We start from the raw sequence: 19,726 nt of genomic DNA, 5'->3' as shown, positions 1-19,726 counted from the left end.
TAAACCAGGTTGAGTTTAGATCTGTTGCGGCTGGTGATGAAAATTTTCATGGGGTGCAGTTGAGAATCGAGTGCCGTGTGTGTATATATATATATATATATATATATATATATATGTATATGTGTGTGTGTGTATATATATATATATATATATATATATATATATATATATATATATATACCAACATTTGCTCACACGCATAAGCTTCTTATTTGAAAAAAAATTCAGGTCCACCTGAAAACACCGCTGAAGTAGCAAAATGTCTCTGGTAGACGGAGACATTTACTGAATAGAAGAAGTTACGTATGCGAATCTCGTGAGGTCCTGAACTTGAACTGATATATATAAATCATACAGTAAATACATAAATACTTTCAGTAAGTAGATAAGCCTGACAAAATATAGCCTGATTCGCATTTTTCAGGTCTTGACTGTTGTGTTCCCGCTTCAGTGCCAACACGCAGAAATAGCAAACAGGGAAGGCAATAAAACGGCGTGAGCCGACTTACATCTCATCCCAACTCCATTTGCCTTCATAACAGTTCCATGTACAGTACCAGTCCAAAGTTTGGACACACCTTATACTGTAATTCGATGTTTTTTTCTTTATTTTTATTAAGTCACTTCATGTCTTAAAGGAGAACCGAAGTCATTTTTAAACTTGCTTTATTTCTTAACGTGTTATTCAATTACGTTTTCAGTTTTAGTAACCTTATATCGTGACTCATATTGGCATATTATGTTACACTTTTCGGTTTTTAGCCATGTTGAACGTAGTTCATTTGGTCCGCAGTAGGCGTCGCTTATCCGCGCGATCTTCACGAGACTCGTGCGAGACTTCAAACGTGAAGTGTCAGTGCTGCCATTTTGAAAACTGTTTACACAGCGGCCAGATCGCCATATCATTCCAATTTAGATTAATTTCGAGATTTGCCAGCTTCATCAGTGATGGAGATTATTCCATACGACTTCCAACCAACGTGGAGTAGAGAAGAGTTGGAAAGACGACCGGATAAGGACGAGTCCGTCGTGCTGGTATTTACGTCATTACTGTCGCACAATTAAAACGTGTCAGATCAGGCGGTTGGTGGGTTTTCAAAGTAATAAATACATGCATGTATTTTTGTGATAAATACATATTATACTGAGCGCATTTCCCACATAATCCTCACTAAGGGTTCGGGCAGCACTACAAAATGGCGTCTCCACTATATAGTCAAATCAAATCAAGTTTATTTGTACAGCGCTTTTAACAAACATTGTCGCAAAGCAGCTTTACAGAATTTGAACGACTTAAAACATGAGCTAATTTTATCCCCAATGAGCAAGCCTGTGGCGAAGGTGGCAAGGAAAAACTCCCTCAGACGACATGAGGAAGAAACCTCGAGAGGAACCAGACTCAAAAGGGAACCCATCCTCATTTGGGCAACAACAGACAGCCTGACTATAATATTAACAGTTTTAACAGGTATAACCCTCAACTGTCCTCATGGGGCCGTCCTTCACAGGAGTGGGGCGATAAAACTCCGACCAGACACAGGGCACCAGGATGGATCAAGCAGGTCCGAGGGGCAGAAGAGGCCAGCATCTCAATCCCAGGATCAACATGTAACTCAGAGGGACAGATGGGGGGGGGAGAGAGAGAGAGAGAGAGAGAAAGAAAACACGTTGTTAGGTATGCCCTAAAACACTATATAGTGCCTTATATAGTGAGTAGGGAGCGATTTCGGACACGGAAAACTTCTTCTGGCTTGATTACATCAGCATTCGAAAGAGGGCGCGCGTCTTTTGACAATGTTGGCAGATGTTGGTCACTTTGATTTGCGCTGTACGTTTTACTTCCGTCCTACGATGATTCGCACAGGTCTCAGCGAAGCTCGTTTACGGCCGTCGCTTTGACATATGGACTGATATATTACATAGTATATTTCAAACACTCATAACTTGCTTCAGCTGTGGCAAAATAGCTGTCAGAAATGGATTTCTGTATTTTATAAAATGAGAGAGAATTTTGATCATAAATTTGCCTTCAGTTCTCCTTTAAGGTAATGATGGATGTCATTTCTCTTTACTTAGTTGAGTGGGTCTTTACATAGCATGGATTACTACACTTGTGGAATAGGGCTATTTACTGTGGTTTTTTTTTTTAATATAAATTACACAGTAAAAAGGCAAGAAATTGCACTAATTAATTTTGACAAGGCACCTGTTAATTGAAAAGCATTCCAGATGACGGCCTCATGAAGCTGGTCAAGATAATGCCAATAGTGTGTAAAGGGTCATCAAGGTAAACAGTAGCTACTTTGAAGAATCTAAAATATGGAACATTTTTTGTTTTTTAACATTTCAATTCCATACTTATTCTATATACAGTGGTGTTTGAAAGTTTGTGAACCCTTTAGAATTGTCTATATTTCTGCATAAATATGACCTAAAACAACATCAGATTTTCACACAAGTCCTAAAAGTAGATAAAGAGAACCCAGTTAAACAAATGAGACAAAAATATTATACTTGGTCATTTATTTATTGAGAAAAATGATCCGATATTACATATCGGTGAGTGGCAAAAGTATGTGAACCTCTAGGATTAGCAGTTAATTTGAAGGTGAAATTAGAGTCAGGTGTTTTCAATCAATGGGATGATAATCAGGTGTGAGTGGGCACCCTGTTTTTTTTTTTTTTTGTATTTCACTTTTTATTGGTTTTTCACAAATACATGAAACAAACACAGAACATCCACAAGTGAACAGGGAGGACTACAGGCAGATATCAACTAACAAAGTTTTACACTTTATATAAAAAGTGAAGTAACTATACACATTTGTACCTCACTGAATGTTAGAATATCCTCATAAACAAAAGGAGAAAAAGAAACAAAAAAACAGACCACCAGCTTACTGTATTATATCTAAATAAGGCCCCCAAATTTTCATATAAACATCCTCCTTATCTATCATTCTATAGCACAACCTCTCATAAGAGGCAATCTTGGACATCTCATTAAACCATTCCACCACTGATATAGCCACTTGTGTTTTCCAATGTCGTAATATTATCCTGCATCCAACTATTACAGCTGTTCGGCACCATGAGGATTGGCGGGCATTCAACCCACTCCCCTGTGGCACCACACCCAAGAGACAGAGCAACGGTTGGCGTACCAGAGCAGTGGTCAGCAGCTTGTTGATAAAAGACATGATCTCAGACCATAGGGGATCTATTATGGGGCAAGAGTATAACATATGTAAAAGAGTGCCACACTCAGTGTTGCACCTCCAGCACACATCTGAGTTTCTAAGTCCTAACCGTGCCATTTTTGACGGGGTCCAATAAATCCTATTGATAATTTTACAACACATCAACCGTGTCTGCATTTCTCTTGAAACTTTGTACCATGACTTGATTACTTGTTCCCACGTTTCATCTGGTATACTTTCTCCCATATCCCTCTCCCAACATCTTTTTAAGCCCCCAAAACTAGGAGGCAGTATTTCCTTAAAATACTGTAAAAGCCTGATGCTTTCATTATGAAAATCTTTTCTTGTTCCAATCTGGTTTGTAACTCAGTAGCTGGTGCAAGTGGTGATAGTCTGAGATGTGATAGAATACAGCTGCTTAACTGTAAGTATTTCCAAAAGTCCTTATTTGGAAGTCCATATTTTGCTCTTAATTGTTCAAAAGAAAAGAAAGTGTCCCCCTCAAATAAATCCCCAATATAAACAATGCCTAGCTTGACCCAGTCAGGCCAAGAAAATGTCTTTTTGCCTATCTTGAGACATTTATGATGCCATAATGAAGTTTGACAAGTAAAATTTGGATGGAAGCTCAGGATTTTATGTGAGACTTGCCAAGTCTCCCGTGAAAATGCCAGTACTGGATTATCATGAGGAATCTTGCCACTAGTTTGTGTAATAAAGGCCTGTACCGGATATGGATAAGTAAGGACCCTTTCAATAGACACCCAAGCAGGAGCTATATCAGCAGTGATGTATATCTTGGATAACTGTTTTAGACAGAAAGCATAGTGATACCAGGCTATATGAGGCAGACCTAGGCCACCATCTTCTGGAGCCGCATAAAGTTTTGTTTGATTTACATATGGTTTTTTACCTGCCCACAGAAAACCACAAACCGCTTTATTATATTTTGCTAAGGTAGTGCGTGGGAAATGTAATGGTAGCATATTACTTATGTAATTAATTTTGGGAACTATTACCATCTTCAAAATATTAACCTTACCTAGAAGTGATAAGCCTAATTTAGTCCAGTTTTGGAGTATAAGTTCTATTTTCTGAATCAGGGGGAGGAGGTTGACGTCCATAATGTCATTCAATTGTGGGGTGATTGGGCACCCTGTTTTATTTAAAGAACAGGGATCTATCAAAGTCCGATCTTCACAGCACGTTTGTGGAAGTGTATCATGGCACGAACAAAGGAGATTTCTGAGGACCTCAGAAAAAGCATTGTTGATGAGCATCAGGCTGGAAAAGTTTACAAAACCATCTCTAAAGAGTTTGGACTCCACCAATCCACAGTCAGACAGATTGTGTACAAATGGAGGAAATTCAAGACCATTGTTACCCTCCCCAGGAGTGGTCGACCAACAAAGATCACTCCAAGAGTAAGGCATGTAATAGTCAGCGAGGTCACAAAGGACCCCAGGGTAACTTCTAAGCAACTGAAGGCCTCGCTCACATTGGCTAATGTTAATGTTCATGAGTCCACCATCAGGAGAACACTGAACAACAATGGTGTGCATGGCAGGGTTGCAAGGAGAAATCCACTGCTCTCCAAAAAGAACATTGCTGCTCGTCTCCAGTTTGCTAAAGATCATGTGGACAAGCCAGAAGGCTATTGGAAAAATGTTTTGTGGACGGATGAGACCAAAATAGAACTTTTTGGTTTAAATGAGAATTATGTTTGGAGAAAGGAAAACACTGCATTCCAGCATAAGACCCTTATCTCATCTGTGAAACATGGTGGTGGTAGCATCATGGTTTGGGCCTGTTTTGCTGCATCTGGGCCAGGATGGCTTGACATCATTGATGGAGCAATGAATTCTGAATTATACCAGCGAATTCTAAAGGAGAATGTCAGGACATCTGTCCATGAACTGAATCTCAAGAGAAGGTGGGTCATGTAGCAAGACAACGACCCTAAGCACACAAGTCATTCTACCAAAAAATGGTTAAAGAAGAATAAAGTTAATGTTTTGGAATGTCCAAGTCAAAGTCCTGACCTTAATCCAATCGAAATGTTGTGGAAGGACCTGAAGCGAGCAGTTCATGTGAGGAAACCCACCAACATCCCAGAGTTGAAGCTGTTCTGTACGGAGGAACGGGCTAAAATTCCTCCAAGCCCGTGTGCAGGACTGATCAACAGTTACCGCAAACGTTTAGTTGCAGTTATTGCTGCACAAGGGGGTCACACCAGATACTGATAGAAAAGGTTCACATACTTTTGCCACTCACAGATATGTAATATTGGATCATTTTCCTCAATAAATAAATGACCAAGTATAATATTTTTGTTTCATTTGTTTAACTGGGTTCTCTTTATCTACTTTTCGGACTTGTGTGAAAATCTGATGTTGTTTTAGGTCATATTTATGCAGAAATATAGTAAATTCTAAAGGGTTCACAAACTTTGAAGCACCACTGTATGTTTTCATCATTTTGATGTCTTCGGTATTGTTGTACAGTGGCGTTCCAGTTCATTCCAAAGTGTTTCAATGGGGTTGAGGTCAGGGCTCTGTGCAGGACACTGAAGTTCTTCTACTCCAAACTGGGCATACCATGTTTTCATGGAGTTTGCCTTGTGCACAGGGGCATTGTCATGATGTAGCAGGTTTGGGTCTCTTAGTTCCAGTGAAGGGAAATTATAATCACTATGGTCAAGTCAAAGTCCCTCTCACGCCAGAATCTGGTCTTCCCCGGGCAGCCTCCCATCCCAGTACTAACCAACTCTTTAAGGCGCCGATCTCCGTTTCAACAGCCTTCAGCCTCTCGCCTATACAGCTAGAGTTACAGTAGGGGGCTAGTCCTCTGGTAACCGTGAGAGTTTGACTTTCCGACTCGCATCTGTATTGCAGCATGCCTTTATAATGGTCTTTGGTATGACCCAACTGCGAGGAGAACTCACGATCTCCCGGTCGAGATGCGGACACGCTAACCACTAGGCCAACTCGTGGTCAATCCTACAGTAAAGCACACAAAAATACAAGGAAATTGTGTTCTTCCATTTTTGTTGCAACAGTTTGGGAAAGAACTACCTATGGGTGTCATGCACAAAGCGTCATCAAGGTAAACGGTGGTGTAGGTGCAATCACAGTTATTATTAAGTGATTTCATTAAATCAGTCTCATTAAATTTGAAGGTTAATAATTAAAATGAATCAGTCTCATTTGAATCGTTTGAAGTGAATCACTCAAGTGAATTGTTCAAGTGAATCGAATCAGTGAATCATTCCAAGTGAATCATACCATTAATCCTGGTGCTTAATAACAAATTACCAAACAGCTAGATTATGGTATATTCCAAATTATTATTGATCACTTACCATATTACATAACTTATATGCACCTTTTTGAATTCTTTGGGCGATTGGGGACTTCAGATATTTATTGGAACACTAATAAAACACAGTTTGTTCAATAAATTAATTTATTATAAAGATAAAAAAATGAATAATAGCAGATTAAATATGTACAGGGAGGTGTGGTCATATACTTGAGTATGTAGATGTATAAGAGCGTGTGTGTGTGTGTGAGAGGCTATAAAGTTTGTAATGTTATCTGTGAAAGGGAGAGCCAGGGTGTGTGTGGAATGTTATCTGAGGTGTTGGGGGGAAGGTGAGTCGTCGTCCCCCCCCCCCCGTGGTTTGCCTTGAGACAAAGGAATTCCACCTACTTTATAACATTATCAAATTCACTGAAATCTTGATAAGGTCAAAATGTATAATAAGAATGAAATTGAGGATATTAGTAAGGAATAAGAGAGAGAGAGAGACATGCACAGCCTATCTAATTGAGATATTAAAAACAAAACAGATCAATTCAACACGCTGCGTGTTTAACAGTGTAACAAATAAACCTGGGTTTAAATTCACACTATTTCAATAAAAGCTAAATTCCTAAGACTGATCTTTATTATGCCCAAATGCCAAAACCTTACTCAATATTCTTTAGCCAGATATGAAGAGATATTCGCTGTTGTAGAGCACGTGAGTCGATTCCGTGAGTCGATTCCATGGACAGAGAACTTCTCTTGATCTGACGCATCGTGGCTCGTCATGAGAAGAAAAGTCTCTGATTAAAATTAATGTGCACAGCGCTTCAATCAGGAGGAATTCTGGTCGCTCCTAATTACAAATTAAAACTGCGTTTGGGCGGCAGTCGTGACGTCACTTCTAATTAGGGGTGGGTATTGGCAAAGAAGTCACGATTCAATTCGAATCACGATTCGCATGCTACGATGCGATACTATCACGATGCATCACGATTCTTGAATTATTGCGATGCATTGCGATATATTCAACATACTTCAGTGAAAATGTAAAAAAAAAAAATAGAGCATAATTACCAGTGGCTGTGTACAATCTGGATAGTGTCTCCAACTGATGCATAACTCAGAGCAACTCAGTTCATAACTGAATTTATTGAAACGACTTTGGAGGTAGTTGCCATTAAAGCAAATATCACCGTTTCCATACTTAACAAGTGGACACACTAATGACAAAAAGTGCAGAGGATTTATAAAACTAAAAATAATAAAAGAAAACTAATAGCAGCAGTTTTCAGTTTCTTTGCAGCACCTGCAGTATGGGAGGACAAGGCAATAATAAATATCAAAATATATATACTATATTACTCTGTACATTAAATTATCATCATATTATTATTATTATTTGTTACATTATTTTACATTATATTTAAATGCCTTATGCATTTATAGTTTGTGGAGCATCCTCAAATTAGGAAACAATACACTCACTTAGCATATTTCTTTTAGCATGTTGTAGTACCGCAGCAGTTATGTCAGACTCGGTGAGTGTGCAGATGTCCTTCTCAGATTTACGTATTTCTGCAGACAGGAGTGCAGCGTGGATGGCAGGCTGTTGCTCTAAAAAGCGCTCAAGCATGTCGTGCGCGCTCTTCCAGCGAGATTTGTAAACAGAGTCGCAGTCGCATATGATGTCTATGCAGAATGTCTAGGTCGCAGTAGCCCGCCGCCGGAAATGCCACTGGCATGAAGGCAGCGGGCGTCAAAAACTCCACGGCGACATCTACAGGACTGGAAGTTGTATTCTACTCGTTTTTGGCTGATGTTCGCCAACCATTCATACAATTTTATTTATTCATTTTTTAAAATTAATAATCGATATTTGGCGTCAAGAATCGATGCAGTATATCATGAAAGTTAGTATCGCGATGCATTGTCATGACGATTATTTTGCACACCCCTACTTCTAATACGAATAAACCGGTTGTAACTCAGGTTGAGTTTAAAGATCGCGCGACTCTGGAGTTTACCTTGGCCAAGGGTAAGAAAGAAATCGCACTAAATCGTGGATCTTGCAAGAAAGGAAGAAAAAGAAAAGACGTCTTTATCTGGTTTGCCTGAAAAGAGCAATCTCTCTGTGTCCAGACTCCTTGGAGTCCAGGCGGAAAGAGAAAGAGCTAGGAGTGTCCTTGTGGTTCATGCCCTCCTGGGGGATGACGTAGATGATCCCGCCCCGGCGTGACGCAGGTCAACGCGGAAGTGGGCTGATGGGAAATGTAGTTTCTTAGTGGAATGTACCTACAGTGGCTACTTTGAAGAATCTAAAATAAGAAATATATTTTGGGGGGGTTTTTAAACACATTTTTTGTTTACCACATAATTTCATCCATGTTCCATATGTTGTTTCATAGTTTTGATGTCTTGAGTATTATTTTACAATGTAGAAAATAGTTAAAATGCAGAAAAACCTATGAATTTTGACTGGTACTGTAGATTCTTCTCTAGATATTTGGAGAGGGGGATCCTCCCCATGCCCTGTATTAATGAACTGCTACTGGTTTAGTATCAGTCTGTTATCTTCCCATTAATCGGGTTAAGCATACGATTAGTCTGTTTCCTTGCCTTGAAAGTGAAATCTTGAGGAGCAGCTGTAACTCTGTTGGTTATATATTGGTTGATGCAGGTATTTGATGCTTCCTGATAGAGGTGTCCACTTTTTACCCCTACAGGTTTGGCTGCACGCACCGTATGAACTGCACCTGTCTCTGTTTGAGCACTTCATTGAACTCCTGACTGAATCCAGGTGAGTTTTCACCCTCGAAAGAACGGCTCTTTCTTTTACGAAATAATCTTGTTTCCCTCCTGGTTTTGTCCAATAAAAACGAATCCTAACCCTGTTTTTGGTATTTAGATTCGTAGAGGAATGTAATTTCATATCGTTAGCTTCTTGCCTTCTGATTCCAGCGAAGCTGCTAAAAACGCTAAGCTCTTGCGGGAGTTTCAGCTGATCCCCAAACTGCTGCTGACGTTGAGGGACCAAACGCTGTCTCAGCCTACTGTGGTGGCCATCAGTAACGTGCTCAGCCTGCTTCTGCAGGGCTTCCCCAACTCCTACGACCTCCTTCGGTACACCATTCACCCACCCTCCCTCCATAAACCACACATCACCTTGAACAATATAGAGTGTAATTTTGAGCGAGTATCTTTTAATATTGTTGGATCATGCGAAAAATGTCACCGACTTGTATCAGTATCATTTATACGTTCATCATTGTTTGAAATTGTCAAACCTTAAAGCAGATACGCAGAACCTTTATTTTTAAATAAATTTCTGGGTGGATAGTATCTCCATCCTTGACTCTTGTATGCTGTGTAAATGGGAATAAAGAAATATATTTTTGAGAGTTAAAATCGACTGCAAAGTTGGCATTCGAGCTGCCCCGCTGAGCCAGCCAGCCCTGAGCGCGTGACGTCACAGCGGGAACCGGTTTTAAGGCCGAGGCCTTTTACAGCTATAGAACAAAGTCATATAAATAAAAATTTACGGTGAAAGTAAGAAATACCGTCACGACTTGCTCAACTAAGACTGATTTGATTTCATTGATTGTGGGTTGACTCTCATTAAAACAGGATGGGTGTTATAACTTATGCAACATGCATGTACATCCATGCATTTTCACTGATAAAACATAAGGCTAATTAAATAATCAGATGAACTGAGACGATCACATTCTGAAGCAAATTAAATAATCTTATACCGGTAACTTAAACACATAATACAAGTTACATGTCTCATTCATCTCATTATCTGTAGCCGCTTTATCCTGTTCTACAGGGTCGCAGGCAAGCTGGAGCCTATCCCAGCTGACTACGGGCGAAAGGCGGGGTACACCCTGGACAAGTCGCCAGGTCATCACAGGGCTGACACATAGACACAGACAACCATTCACACTCACATTCACACCTACGCTCAATTTAGAGTCACCAGTTAACCTAACCTGCATGTCTTTGGACTGTGGGGGAAACCGGGGCACCCGGAGGAAACCCACGCGGACACGGGGAGAACATGCAAACTCCACACAGAAAGGTCCTCGCCGGCCACGGGGCTCGAACCCGGACCTTCTTGCTGTGAGGCGACAGCGCTAGCCACTACACCACCGTGCCACCCCACAAGTTACATGTATTAATCTAAATGCAGGTAAACAACATGGGTGGGTTTTTTTTTTTTTTTTAAATCCAAATGAGTCGGCGCTTACCCGTCTGTGTTCTCGCTTCTTGAAGGCCGACCTTGTGGCCGATTGTTTTGAAACACTCTGACTTTCAGTTGTTCGCTCAGTTCTTCGTTCATTCGCTTCTTCCACGAAAGGGTGAGATGGCAGCAATATCCAGTTTAGAAATCAGATGGCTGCTCCACTCATTCTCTCCATACTGAGTACTCCGCCATTACTGCTCGGCTCAGGCAATTACTAAAACCTGGGACGGAACGGGATGTCACCGGTTTTAGCAACAACCACAGGGAGGTCACTGCCCGAGCGATATGCCCTGTCCTGGCCCGGGTTTTAGCAACAACCCTCAGCTCACGCTTCAGGAGGACTGGTGCAACTGAACTCACTTAAAAAATAAATAAATAAATAATTTCCTTTTCTTGTTTTTATTTAATTGTTGGTACTGCACCCTCTTTCAATATGGGCTTATAGCCAACGCTCCTCAACAGATCAGAGGTCTCGTACGAGTCTTCAGTAAAATGTGCAGAGCAGAGGACAGACCACTTTGTAGGCGCCCAACGTGTCCGTGAATTTCTCACAGAACGCGTCCAAATCTTTGCAGTTTCAACTTTCTTGGGCCATGAATACGACGTAAATCCACCTTCTGTCGTGTTGCTGCACCCTCCAGCAACACATCTACGTGGCATGGCGATAAATTAGCTCAAAATGGAGGATCGGAGTTGCAGTCAGCTCTGTGTTTTTAGTATCGCGGAAATGGCGATGAGACCGATAGCCTTCCTGCTGCGACGTCACGGACGTCAAGGTAGTTCACTCAGACCGCTACCTATATAAATCACTTTAATCATAAAAAGTACGATATTAGATTTATTGTTAACGCTTAAAACTATTCCTGTGCCATTCTTGAGGTCTCCAGGCATTTATAAACGAAAGTGAGGCCATGGCTCTGCGTATCTGCTTTAACTTCTAGCTCAAGTTTAGCTTTATCAGATTACAGCATTTTGTTTCCTTTTGGCACAATAAAACCTCTTATGGTTTATAAGGACCATTAATATGCTTAAACGCATGAATAAAACTTTTCTGGCCTTTTTTAAGTACTTTGTGCTTTAATTTTAGGTTTGGCCAGTTCATTTCCTCCACTTTGCCCACGTTTGCAGTCTGTGAGAAGTTTGTGGTGATGGAGGTTAATAACGAGGAGAAGGTTGACGGAGGTGAGACTGTGACCTCGCACATATGAACAGCATTCCGTATTTAAACGCCAGACATGAGATCTAGGCCATGCTTCATTTCTGTATACAAACTGTAGCAGAGTTAAAACATCATGAACGGGGATCTCCTCAGTAAATCTGACCGCCTGCGTTCTGTCCAGGAAACGAGGAGGATTTCGGAGGGCTGCTCTCCTCCAACGTAATCCTGCTACGCAATCGACTGCTCGACATCCTGCTCAAACTGCTTTTCAGCTCCAAGGAGAAATGCACCGTTAATGCACAGTAACGTTTCATTTTTATTCGTTAATCACCTTACTGTGATTTTTTTTTTTTTTTTCCCCCCACCAGGGCGTTGTGTAAAATTTGCACGCATAACGATTATTTCATCACTTGTGTGAATTTGTACTGTATCACCGAAGAAAATTTTGCAAAGATTATCATAAAAGACAAATGAAATGCGTTTCACAGAACCATACATCATGACTGTGTGTGTAACTCTGCTACCTGTAGGGCATGTGAGGAGCTCGTGCGCACGCTGGGATTTGATTGGCTGCTGATGTTCATGGAGGAACACATTCACTCGAGCACCGTGACTGTGGCACTTTGGGTTCTGGTGGTGCTGCTGAGCAATCAGAGCATCCTCAGTCGCTTTAAAGAGGGTCTGTGTGGAGGAGGCTGGCTCGAGCACACTGATTCGGTGCTCACCAACAAGATCGGCACCGTCCTCGGTGAGTAAAACAGGAACAGTGATATCAGAGCTCCGTGTATTGGTTGGATGCTGATTCGCGCCTTGAATCTAAAACCGATGTGTGTTAAACTTAATTAGAACTCCACTTTTTCTTTCTTTCTATCTGTCGTTTCAGGGTTTAACGTGGGTCGCAGCGCAGGCGGCAAGTCCACTGTACGCGAGATAAACCGCGACGCCTGTCATTTCCCAGGATTCCCCGTGCTACAGACGCTGCTGCCCAAACACACCAACGTGCCTGAGCTTTACTTCCTGCTCATGGCGCTTTTCCTGCAGCAGCCCGTCACTGAGCTGCCTGAGAGCCTGCAGGTACATGTCAGTATGCAACCTTTTTCCCTACTAATCTCACTAACCGTGTGTCCTCGTAACTGTGTGTGCGTGCTGTGTTAACTTTCTGTCTTCCCCTTTTCATGTGTTTTAATTCCTCTGTCTCCCAGTTCTTATCCATTTACAACACTGCATGCTTCGAGATTAAAGTGCTGATGACACGTTTTTGACATCTTTGGCGATGTTTTATAACATAAAAAGTAATTCCCGATGATCCATATATTAATTCACGAAGGCGCCTATTTTACAAGTTATGATAAAAAACGCGGCTATTTGGGCAAATTTGACAGGGCTGCAGCACCCAGGAGACGAAAGAGGAGGAGGAGCTATATGACGTCAGCGAAAGAACCTTCCTCCTAACTTACCAGTTTATTGTTGATGCGACAGGTGTTCAGTTTGTCATTATTAGTATTATTATTATACATTATATATATATATATATATATATATATATATTAGTTATTATGCCTTCGCGTTGTGTTGCCGGCTTTTGCTCCAAAACCCACAAGGATGGGGTAAGTTTATTCAAGTTTCCCAGAGATCCCGAGCTGCATGCGAAGTGGGTGAGGCAAGTCAGGCGCACTCGTGACAAGTGGGAGCCCTCACCAACATCCGTCCTGTGCTCTGAACACTTCGATTTGGATTGTTTTGACACCCTTCCCAGCTTAAAAGAATCTCTTGGGTGTTCAGTTCATCACAAACGTGTGTTACTACCATCAGCAGTGCCTACACAGTGTTGCCAGATTGGGATTTTTCCCGCCCAGTTGAGCGGTTTCAAGTGCATTTTGGTGGGTTTTGAACATATTTTGGGCTGGAAAACGTCAGCAGTATCTGTTTCCAGATCCAGTATCCAGTACAGATACTGCTGAAGTTTTCCAGCCCAAAATATGTTCAAAACCCACCAAAATGCACTTGAAACCGCTCAACTGGGCGGGAAAAATCCCAATCTGGCAACACTGCCAGTATTCCGGAGGGGGTCTACTAGTAGCTATGCCGGATCCAAAGACAGTCCTCCTGTCAGAACATGTTGTGAAACGACATAAGATAAAGGTACGTAGAGCTATAGATTCTACATGATAATCATAAATGTAATCATAAAGTCGGCGTGATATCAGTCATGTATTTGCTTGTGAAAGCTTGCGGCTTTCATGTAACTGCCGCCTAGCAACGAGAGGCAAAGGGTAAAGAGGGTAGGCTATCATAGATTCTATTCGGAAGAGATCAACACAATTCTAGACTCCCAGAAGAGGAAGAGCTAGCACTAGAGAGTTCACCGGCGTTTTCATGCGCCATTTCCATTGAGTAGAACCAGAGTAGAACAGCCAGTGAACCGCAGCGTGTTCTCCCGCTGACGTCACAACATGGCCGCGAGCCACGGACCCAGTTTTCTTGCGCTGTGCAATTAAAAGTTGGATATTTGCGTAACAACAGCTTCTTTTCATGTAATTATAACAGAAATCTAACATGTTTGCCATGTTGTATAGTTTATTTAAGAAATTGCATAGAGTCATGTTCGTGTCATCAGCACTTTAAGGTAGAACGGGAATAAAAACGTCCACGCATCAATATCAGGTTTTGATATTTTGGAACCGCATCATAATTTTACTTGGTATTTAAATTATAATTCTTTCAGTTAGTCAGTCGACCCTTTCTGTCTAAGGCCGAGAAAATGCGAGAATTGTGCCGCGCATGCGGCAAGTTTTCAAGTACACCCTTCAAGGCAATACTGAAATGTTTTCTAGAGGTACATTTGAGTTATTTAGACAAAAGTACATGTTGTTTTTTTTAAAAAGCAACATTTATTTTTAAAAATATTTATTTCTGCAACAGAATAACAAGACAAGCCCTGAAATCATGACACATAAATCAATATCATATATGTAAGACTTGCATACGGTACGAGTACATAATGCGTCTTTTTATATAGTGTTTAGGACACAAAACACTTGGTTTTGCTGATAACAATGACGAGCAATATTGCAAAGATGAATTATAAAACTAAAACCATTAGTACAGGAGTCTGTACTGCAGTACTGACGCATCATTCAGTTCGCCGTTGCATTTAGGAGGAAATTAAACAGCCTTTATTGTGTGGTTTACTATTTGAGACACAAAAGCATGTTTTTCCATTCATTGAATGTACAACCCCGATTCCAAAAAAGTTGGGACAAAGTACAAATTGTAAATAAAAGCGGAATGCAATGATGTGGAAGTTTCAAAATTCCATATTTTATTCAGAATAGAACATAGATGACATATCAAATGTTTAAACTGAGAAAATGTATCATTTAAAGAGAAAAATTAGGTGATTTTAAATTTCATGACAACAACACATCTCAAAAAAGTTGGGACAAGGCCATGTTTCCCACTGTGAGACATCCCCTTTTCTCTTTACAACAGTCTGTAAACGTCTGGGGACTGAGGAGACAAGTTGCTCAAGTTTAGGGATAGGAATGTTAACCCATTCTTGTCTAATGTAGGATTCTAGTTGCTCAACTGTCTTAGGTCTTTTTTGTCGTATCTTCCGTTTTATGATGCGCCAAATGTTTTCTATGGGTGAAAGATCTGGACTGCAGGCTGGCCAGTTCAGTACCCGGACCCTTCTTCTACGCAGCCATGATGCCGTAATTGATGCAGTATGTGGTTTGGCATTGTCATGTTGGAAAATGCAAGGTCTTCCCTGAAAGAGACGTCGTCTGGATGGGAGCATATGTTGCTCTAGAACCTGGATATACCTTTCAGCATTGACGGTGTCTTTCCAGATGTGTAAGCTGCCCATGCCACACGCACTAATGCAACCCCATACCATCAGAGATGCAGGCTTCTGAACTGAGCGCTGATAACAACTCGGGTCGTCCTTCTCCTCTTTAGTCCGAATGACACGGCGTCCCTGATTTCCATAAAGAACTTCAAATTTTGATTCGTCTGACCACAGAACAGTTTTCCACTTTGCCACAGTCCATTTTAAATGAGCCTTGGCCCAGAGAAGACGTCTGCGCTTCTGGATCATGTTTAGATATGGCTTCTTCTTTGAACTATAGCGTTTTAGCTGGCAACGGCGGATGGCACGGTGAATTGTGTTCACAGATAATGTTCTCTGGAAATATTCCTGAGCCCATTTTGTGATTTCCAATACAGAAGCATGCCTGTATGTGATGCAGTGCCGTCTAAGGGCCCGAAGATCACGGGCACCCAGTATGGTTTTCCGGCCTTGACCCTTACGCACAGAGATTCTTCCAGGTTCTCTGAATCTTTTGATGATATTATGCACTGTAGATGATGATATGTTCAAACTCTTTGCAGTTTTACACTGTCGAACTCCTTTCTGATATTGCTCCACTATTTGTCGGCGCAGAATTAGGGGGATTGGTGATCCTCTTCCCATCTTTACTTCTGAGAGCCGCTGCCACTCCAAGATGCTCTTTTTATACCCAGTCATGTTAATGACCTATTGCCAATTGACCTAATGAGTTGCAATTTGGTCCTCCAGCTGTTCCTTTTTTGTACCTTTAACTTTTCCAGCCTCTTATTGCCCCTGTCCCAACTTTTTTGAGATGTGTTGCTGTCATGAAATTTCAAATGAGCCAATGTTTGGCAGGAAATTTCAAAATGTCTCACTTTCGACATTTGATATGTTGTCTATGTTCTATTGTGAATACAATATCAGTTTTTGAGATTTGTAAATTATTGCATTCCGTTTTTATTTACAATTTGTACTTTGTCCCAACTTTTTTGGAATCGGGGTTGTACTTACCACTAGCTTTTTATATATATATATATATATATATATATATATATATATATATATATATATATATATATAAAAATTTTATTTATTTTGTGTGTGTGTATATATATGTGTGTGTGTGTGTATATGTGTGTATAGATAGATAGCAATTATATTCATAATAGGTGTTATTTGTAACACGCAACCTTTTTACTCAGGTCAAAAGCATGTTTCATACATTAGATACCCATTTAACCCTAAAAGGACCTCAACTACTGAGTGGGATCAGTTAGAACCTCAGAGGTGGTGTGGTGTGGTGTGCTGCTCAGTCTATTCAACTGACTGAACTTTTTGCTTTTCAGAGTTTGTTACTCGATAGATTCTTTATCTAAAAGTATGTTTGTTTCAAGATTGATGGAAAAAAAGGGTTTAACAAGGTGACTGATTTTCTGTTGGGGTCCCATAACTCTGTTGCAAAAATATTTCAGCAAGTTAGTCGCTTCTTTGTGTGTCTATCTTTGCCTATCTGTACATTTGCATGCTTGTCTCAGATGTCTGCCATAATTAAGAATATAACTCTTTCTTACAAATTGTCGATAACGAGTGACCCTGTTAGTTATCGAGTTACTGAAATGCCTGATGTCTGATGCTTATCTGTCCATGCACTGTCCATACCACAACCACATGCCACAACAGATTCCTCATCCTTGCACCTATCCTGTAAATATGCTTTGTGCTAATACGCTAATGCTTAATAACAATGTGTCCACTTTACCAACTCTTCAATAAAAAGCTGGGATAAGCGATTCCTTTTTTGAATAAAAGATTTTACAAGACAAAATTTGAAACCTGCACATGTCAAAAATAATATTTCGAATTAGAAGTATCATTTGGGTTTTTTTTTTTAACTTGTTCATTAATATGGAATATCAAATGATGGAGTTGATTGCATCATAAACATGTGGACACATTTGAATGTAGCTTAATATGCCTGCTCTTAGAAAATGTTCATTATGCTTTATTTCCGGTCATAATGTGTTACCCATAACTGCTTTTATCTTCGTGTTTTGTGTTTGAATCCTTAAGCAAAGTGTTACTTCTTGATGTAGTTTGGACATTAAAAAAAAAAACCGAAACTGCTAGCAGCTTAGTCATAAATGTATCACAATTTCTGAAATGAGCGATCGTGAGCTGAGTTCTGGAATGTAGATAAGCTATCAATATTCTCAAGTTCTGTAGCAATAGTGTAAAATATTTCTGGCTTTTTTTATGTTCTCTATGTACTTTAAATGTCTCATTTTAATCTTGATAATATGTAAATATATGATTTCTATTCACAAAGTTAGTAAACGGGTAATTAAAAAAATACAGATGTTATAATGGACTTAAGTGATATGGATATATGTTTGGGGTTTTTTTGTTTTTACATGCGATATTTAGCATTTCCTTTTTTTGGTGAAAATGGTATTTGCTGACATTACAACAAGTACAGATAATTTGTTTGGGATGTAAATAAAGGGTTAATACTGAGAAACCAGACTTGGCAAATTTTGCAAAGTAGGTTACCAATGCTCCCTGACTACTACTACTACTACTACTACTCTCTGAGCCGAAATTTTGTATTGAATGTCGTCAGTAATGTGAAAATTCTCATAACATACCTGAAACATTGAAAAGAGAGAAAGCGACATGTCCTGTGTGTCTGTGCAGTTTGATCTGGACTCCATTTGGACGTTCATCTTTGGGGTTCCAGCCTCCAGTGCCACAGTGGTGAGCTCCATCCACAGTGTGTGTACCGAGGCAGCCTTCCTCCTACTGGCGATGCTGCGCAGCATGCTCAACCTGGTGAGGCTTCAGATTTGGTTTTCATTTGGGCTTTCGTGTCTTCTCAGCAATGGATTATTTACCGTAAAATCTCTCTCTCTCTCTCTCTCTCTCTCTCTCTCTCTCTCTCTCTCTCACATTATATATACAGTATATCAGGCAAAAGTTTGGACACCTACTCATTCTTGGTTTTTCTGTATTTTGACCATTTTCTACATTGTCGAACAGTACTGAAGACATTAAAACGATGAAATCACATATGGAACATGTATGGTATTGAAATCTTAAAAAAAAACAACTGATTAGTATTTTAGATTCTTCAAAGTAGCCAGCGTTTACCTTGATGACGCTTTACACACTACTGGCATTATCTTAACCAGCTTCACGAGGTCGTCACCTGGAATGCTTTTCATTTCACAGGTGCCTCGTCAAAAGTTAATTTGTGCAATTTCTTGCCGTCTTAATGCATTTGAGATCAGAAATTTAAAATACATTAAATAGCCCTGTTCTACAACGATAGTAATCCATATTATGTCAAGAACCGCTCAACTAAGTAAAGAGAAACGACATCCATGATTACTTTAAGACATCAAAGTCCTTCCCACACCATGTGGCGCATAGGGCGGCGGCCGATCTCCGTTTCCGTAGCCCTCAGCCTCTCGCCTATTACATAGCTAGGGTTACAGTGGGGGGCGTGTCCACTGGTAACCACGAGAGATTAGATTAGATTAGAGATTAGATAAAACTTTATTGACTCCCCACTCGCATCTGTATTGCAGCATGCCTTGCCAGACAGCAGAAGGTATCATTTTTATGATTGGTACAACCTGACCATGAGTAGAACTCACGATCTCCCGATCAAGAGGCGGACACGCTAACCACTTGGCCAACTCGTGGTAAAACTTTCAAGACATGAAGTGTCTTAATTAATAATAATAAAGAAAAACCATTGAATTATAAGGTGTGTCCAAACTTTTGTGTGTGTGTGTGTGTGTGTGAGAGATTTGGGACATTATGGTCAAAAAATAAATTTTCTAATTTTACTATTTTTTTGCATTTACCCAACACTCAATGTTTCTTTTGTCATGTTTAATAAGAATAAAGATAGTATCTTGCTTTGTCCGGCCTCCACTGTGGAAAATATTTTTGATTACAATTCAAATGCTTTT

The 19,726-nt window shown here is 40.3% G+C and overlaps 1 protein-coding gene across 4 annotated transcripts in view; it reads left to right on the top strand.

Annotated features, from left to right (window-relative positions):
• wdfy3 (WD repeat and FYVE domain containing 3) overlaps positions 1-19,726 on the top strand; it is a 306,723-nt gene that overhangs the window by 198,162 nt on the left and 88,835 nt on the right. For 3 of the 4 annotated variants that reach the window (XM_060907259.1, XM_060907257.1, XM_060907260.1), the window contains 7 exons: positions 9,233-9,306; positions 9,468-9,629; positions 11,843-11,937; positions 12,096-12,216; positions 12,445-12,662; positions 12,798-12,994; positions 18,444-18,578. In XM_060907259.1, the coding sequence (XP_060763242.1) occupies positions 9,233-9,306; positions 9,468-9,629; positions 11,843-11,937; positions 12,096-12,216; positions 12,445-12,662; positions 12,798-12,994; positions 18,444-18,578 (1,002 nt within the window). The remainder of the gene's footprint in view (positions 1-9,232; positions 9,307-9,467; positions 9,630-11,842; positions 11,938-12,095; positions 12,217-12,444; positions 12,663-12,797; positions 12,995-18,443; positions 18,579-19,726) is intronic. The other variant, XM_060907258.1, reaches the window with a different exon arrangement.

The sequence above is a fragment of the Neoarius graeffei genome, chromosome 24 (genome assembly GCF_027579695.1).
Source record: "Neoarius graeffei isolate fNeoGra1 chromosome 24, fNeoGra1.pri, whole genome shotgun sequence".
NCBI lineage: Eukaryota > Metazoa > Chordata > Actinopteri > Siluriformes > Ariidae > Neoarius > Neoarius graeffei.
Note: the sequence above shows the minus strand (reverse complement) of the source record. Positions and strands in the feature narration are given on the sequence as shown.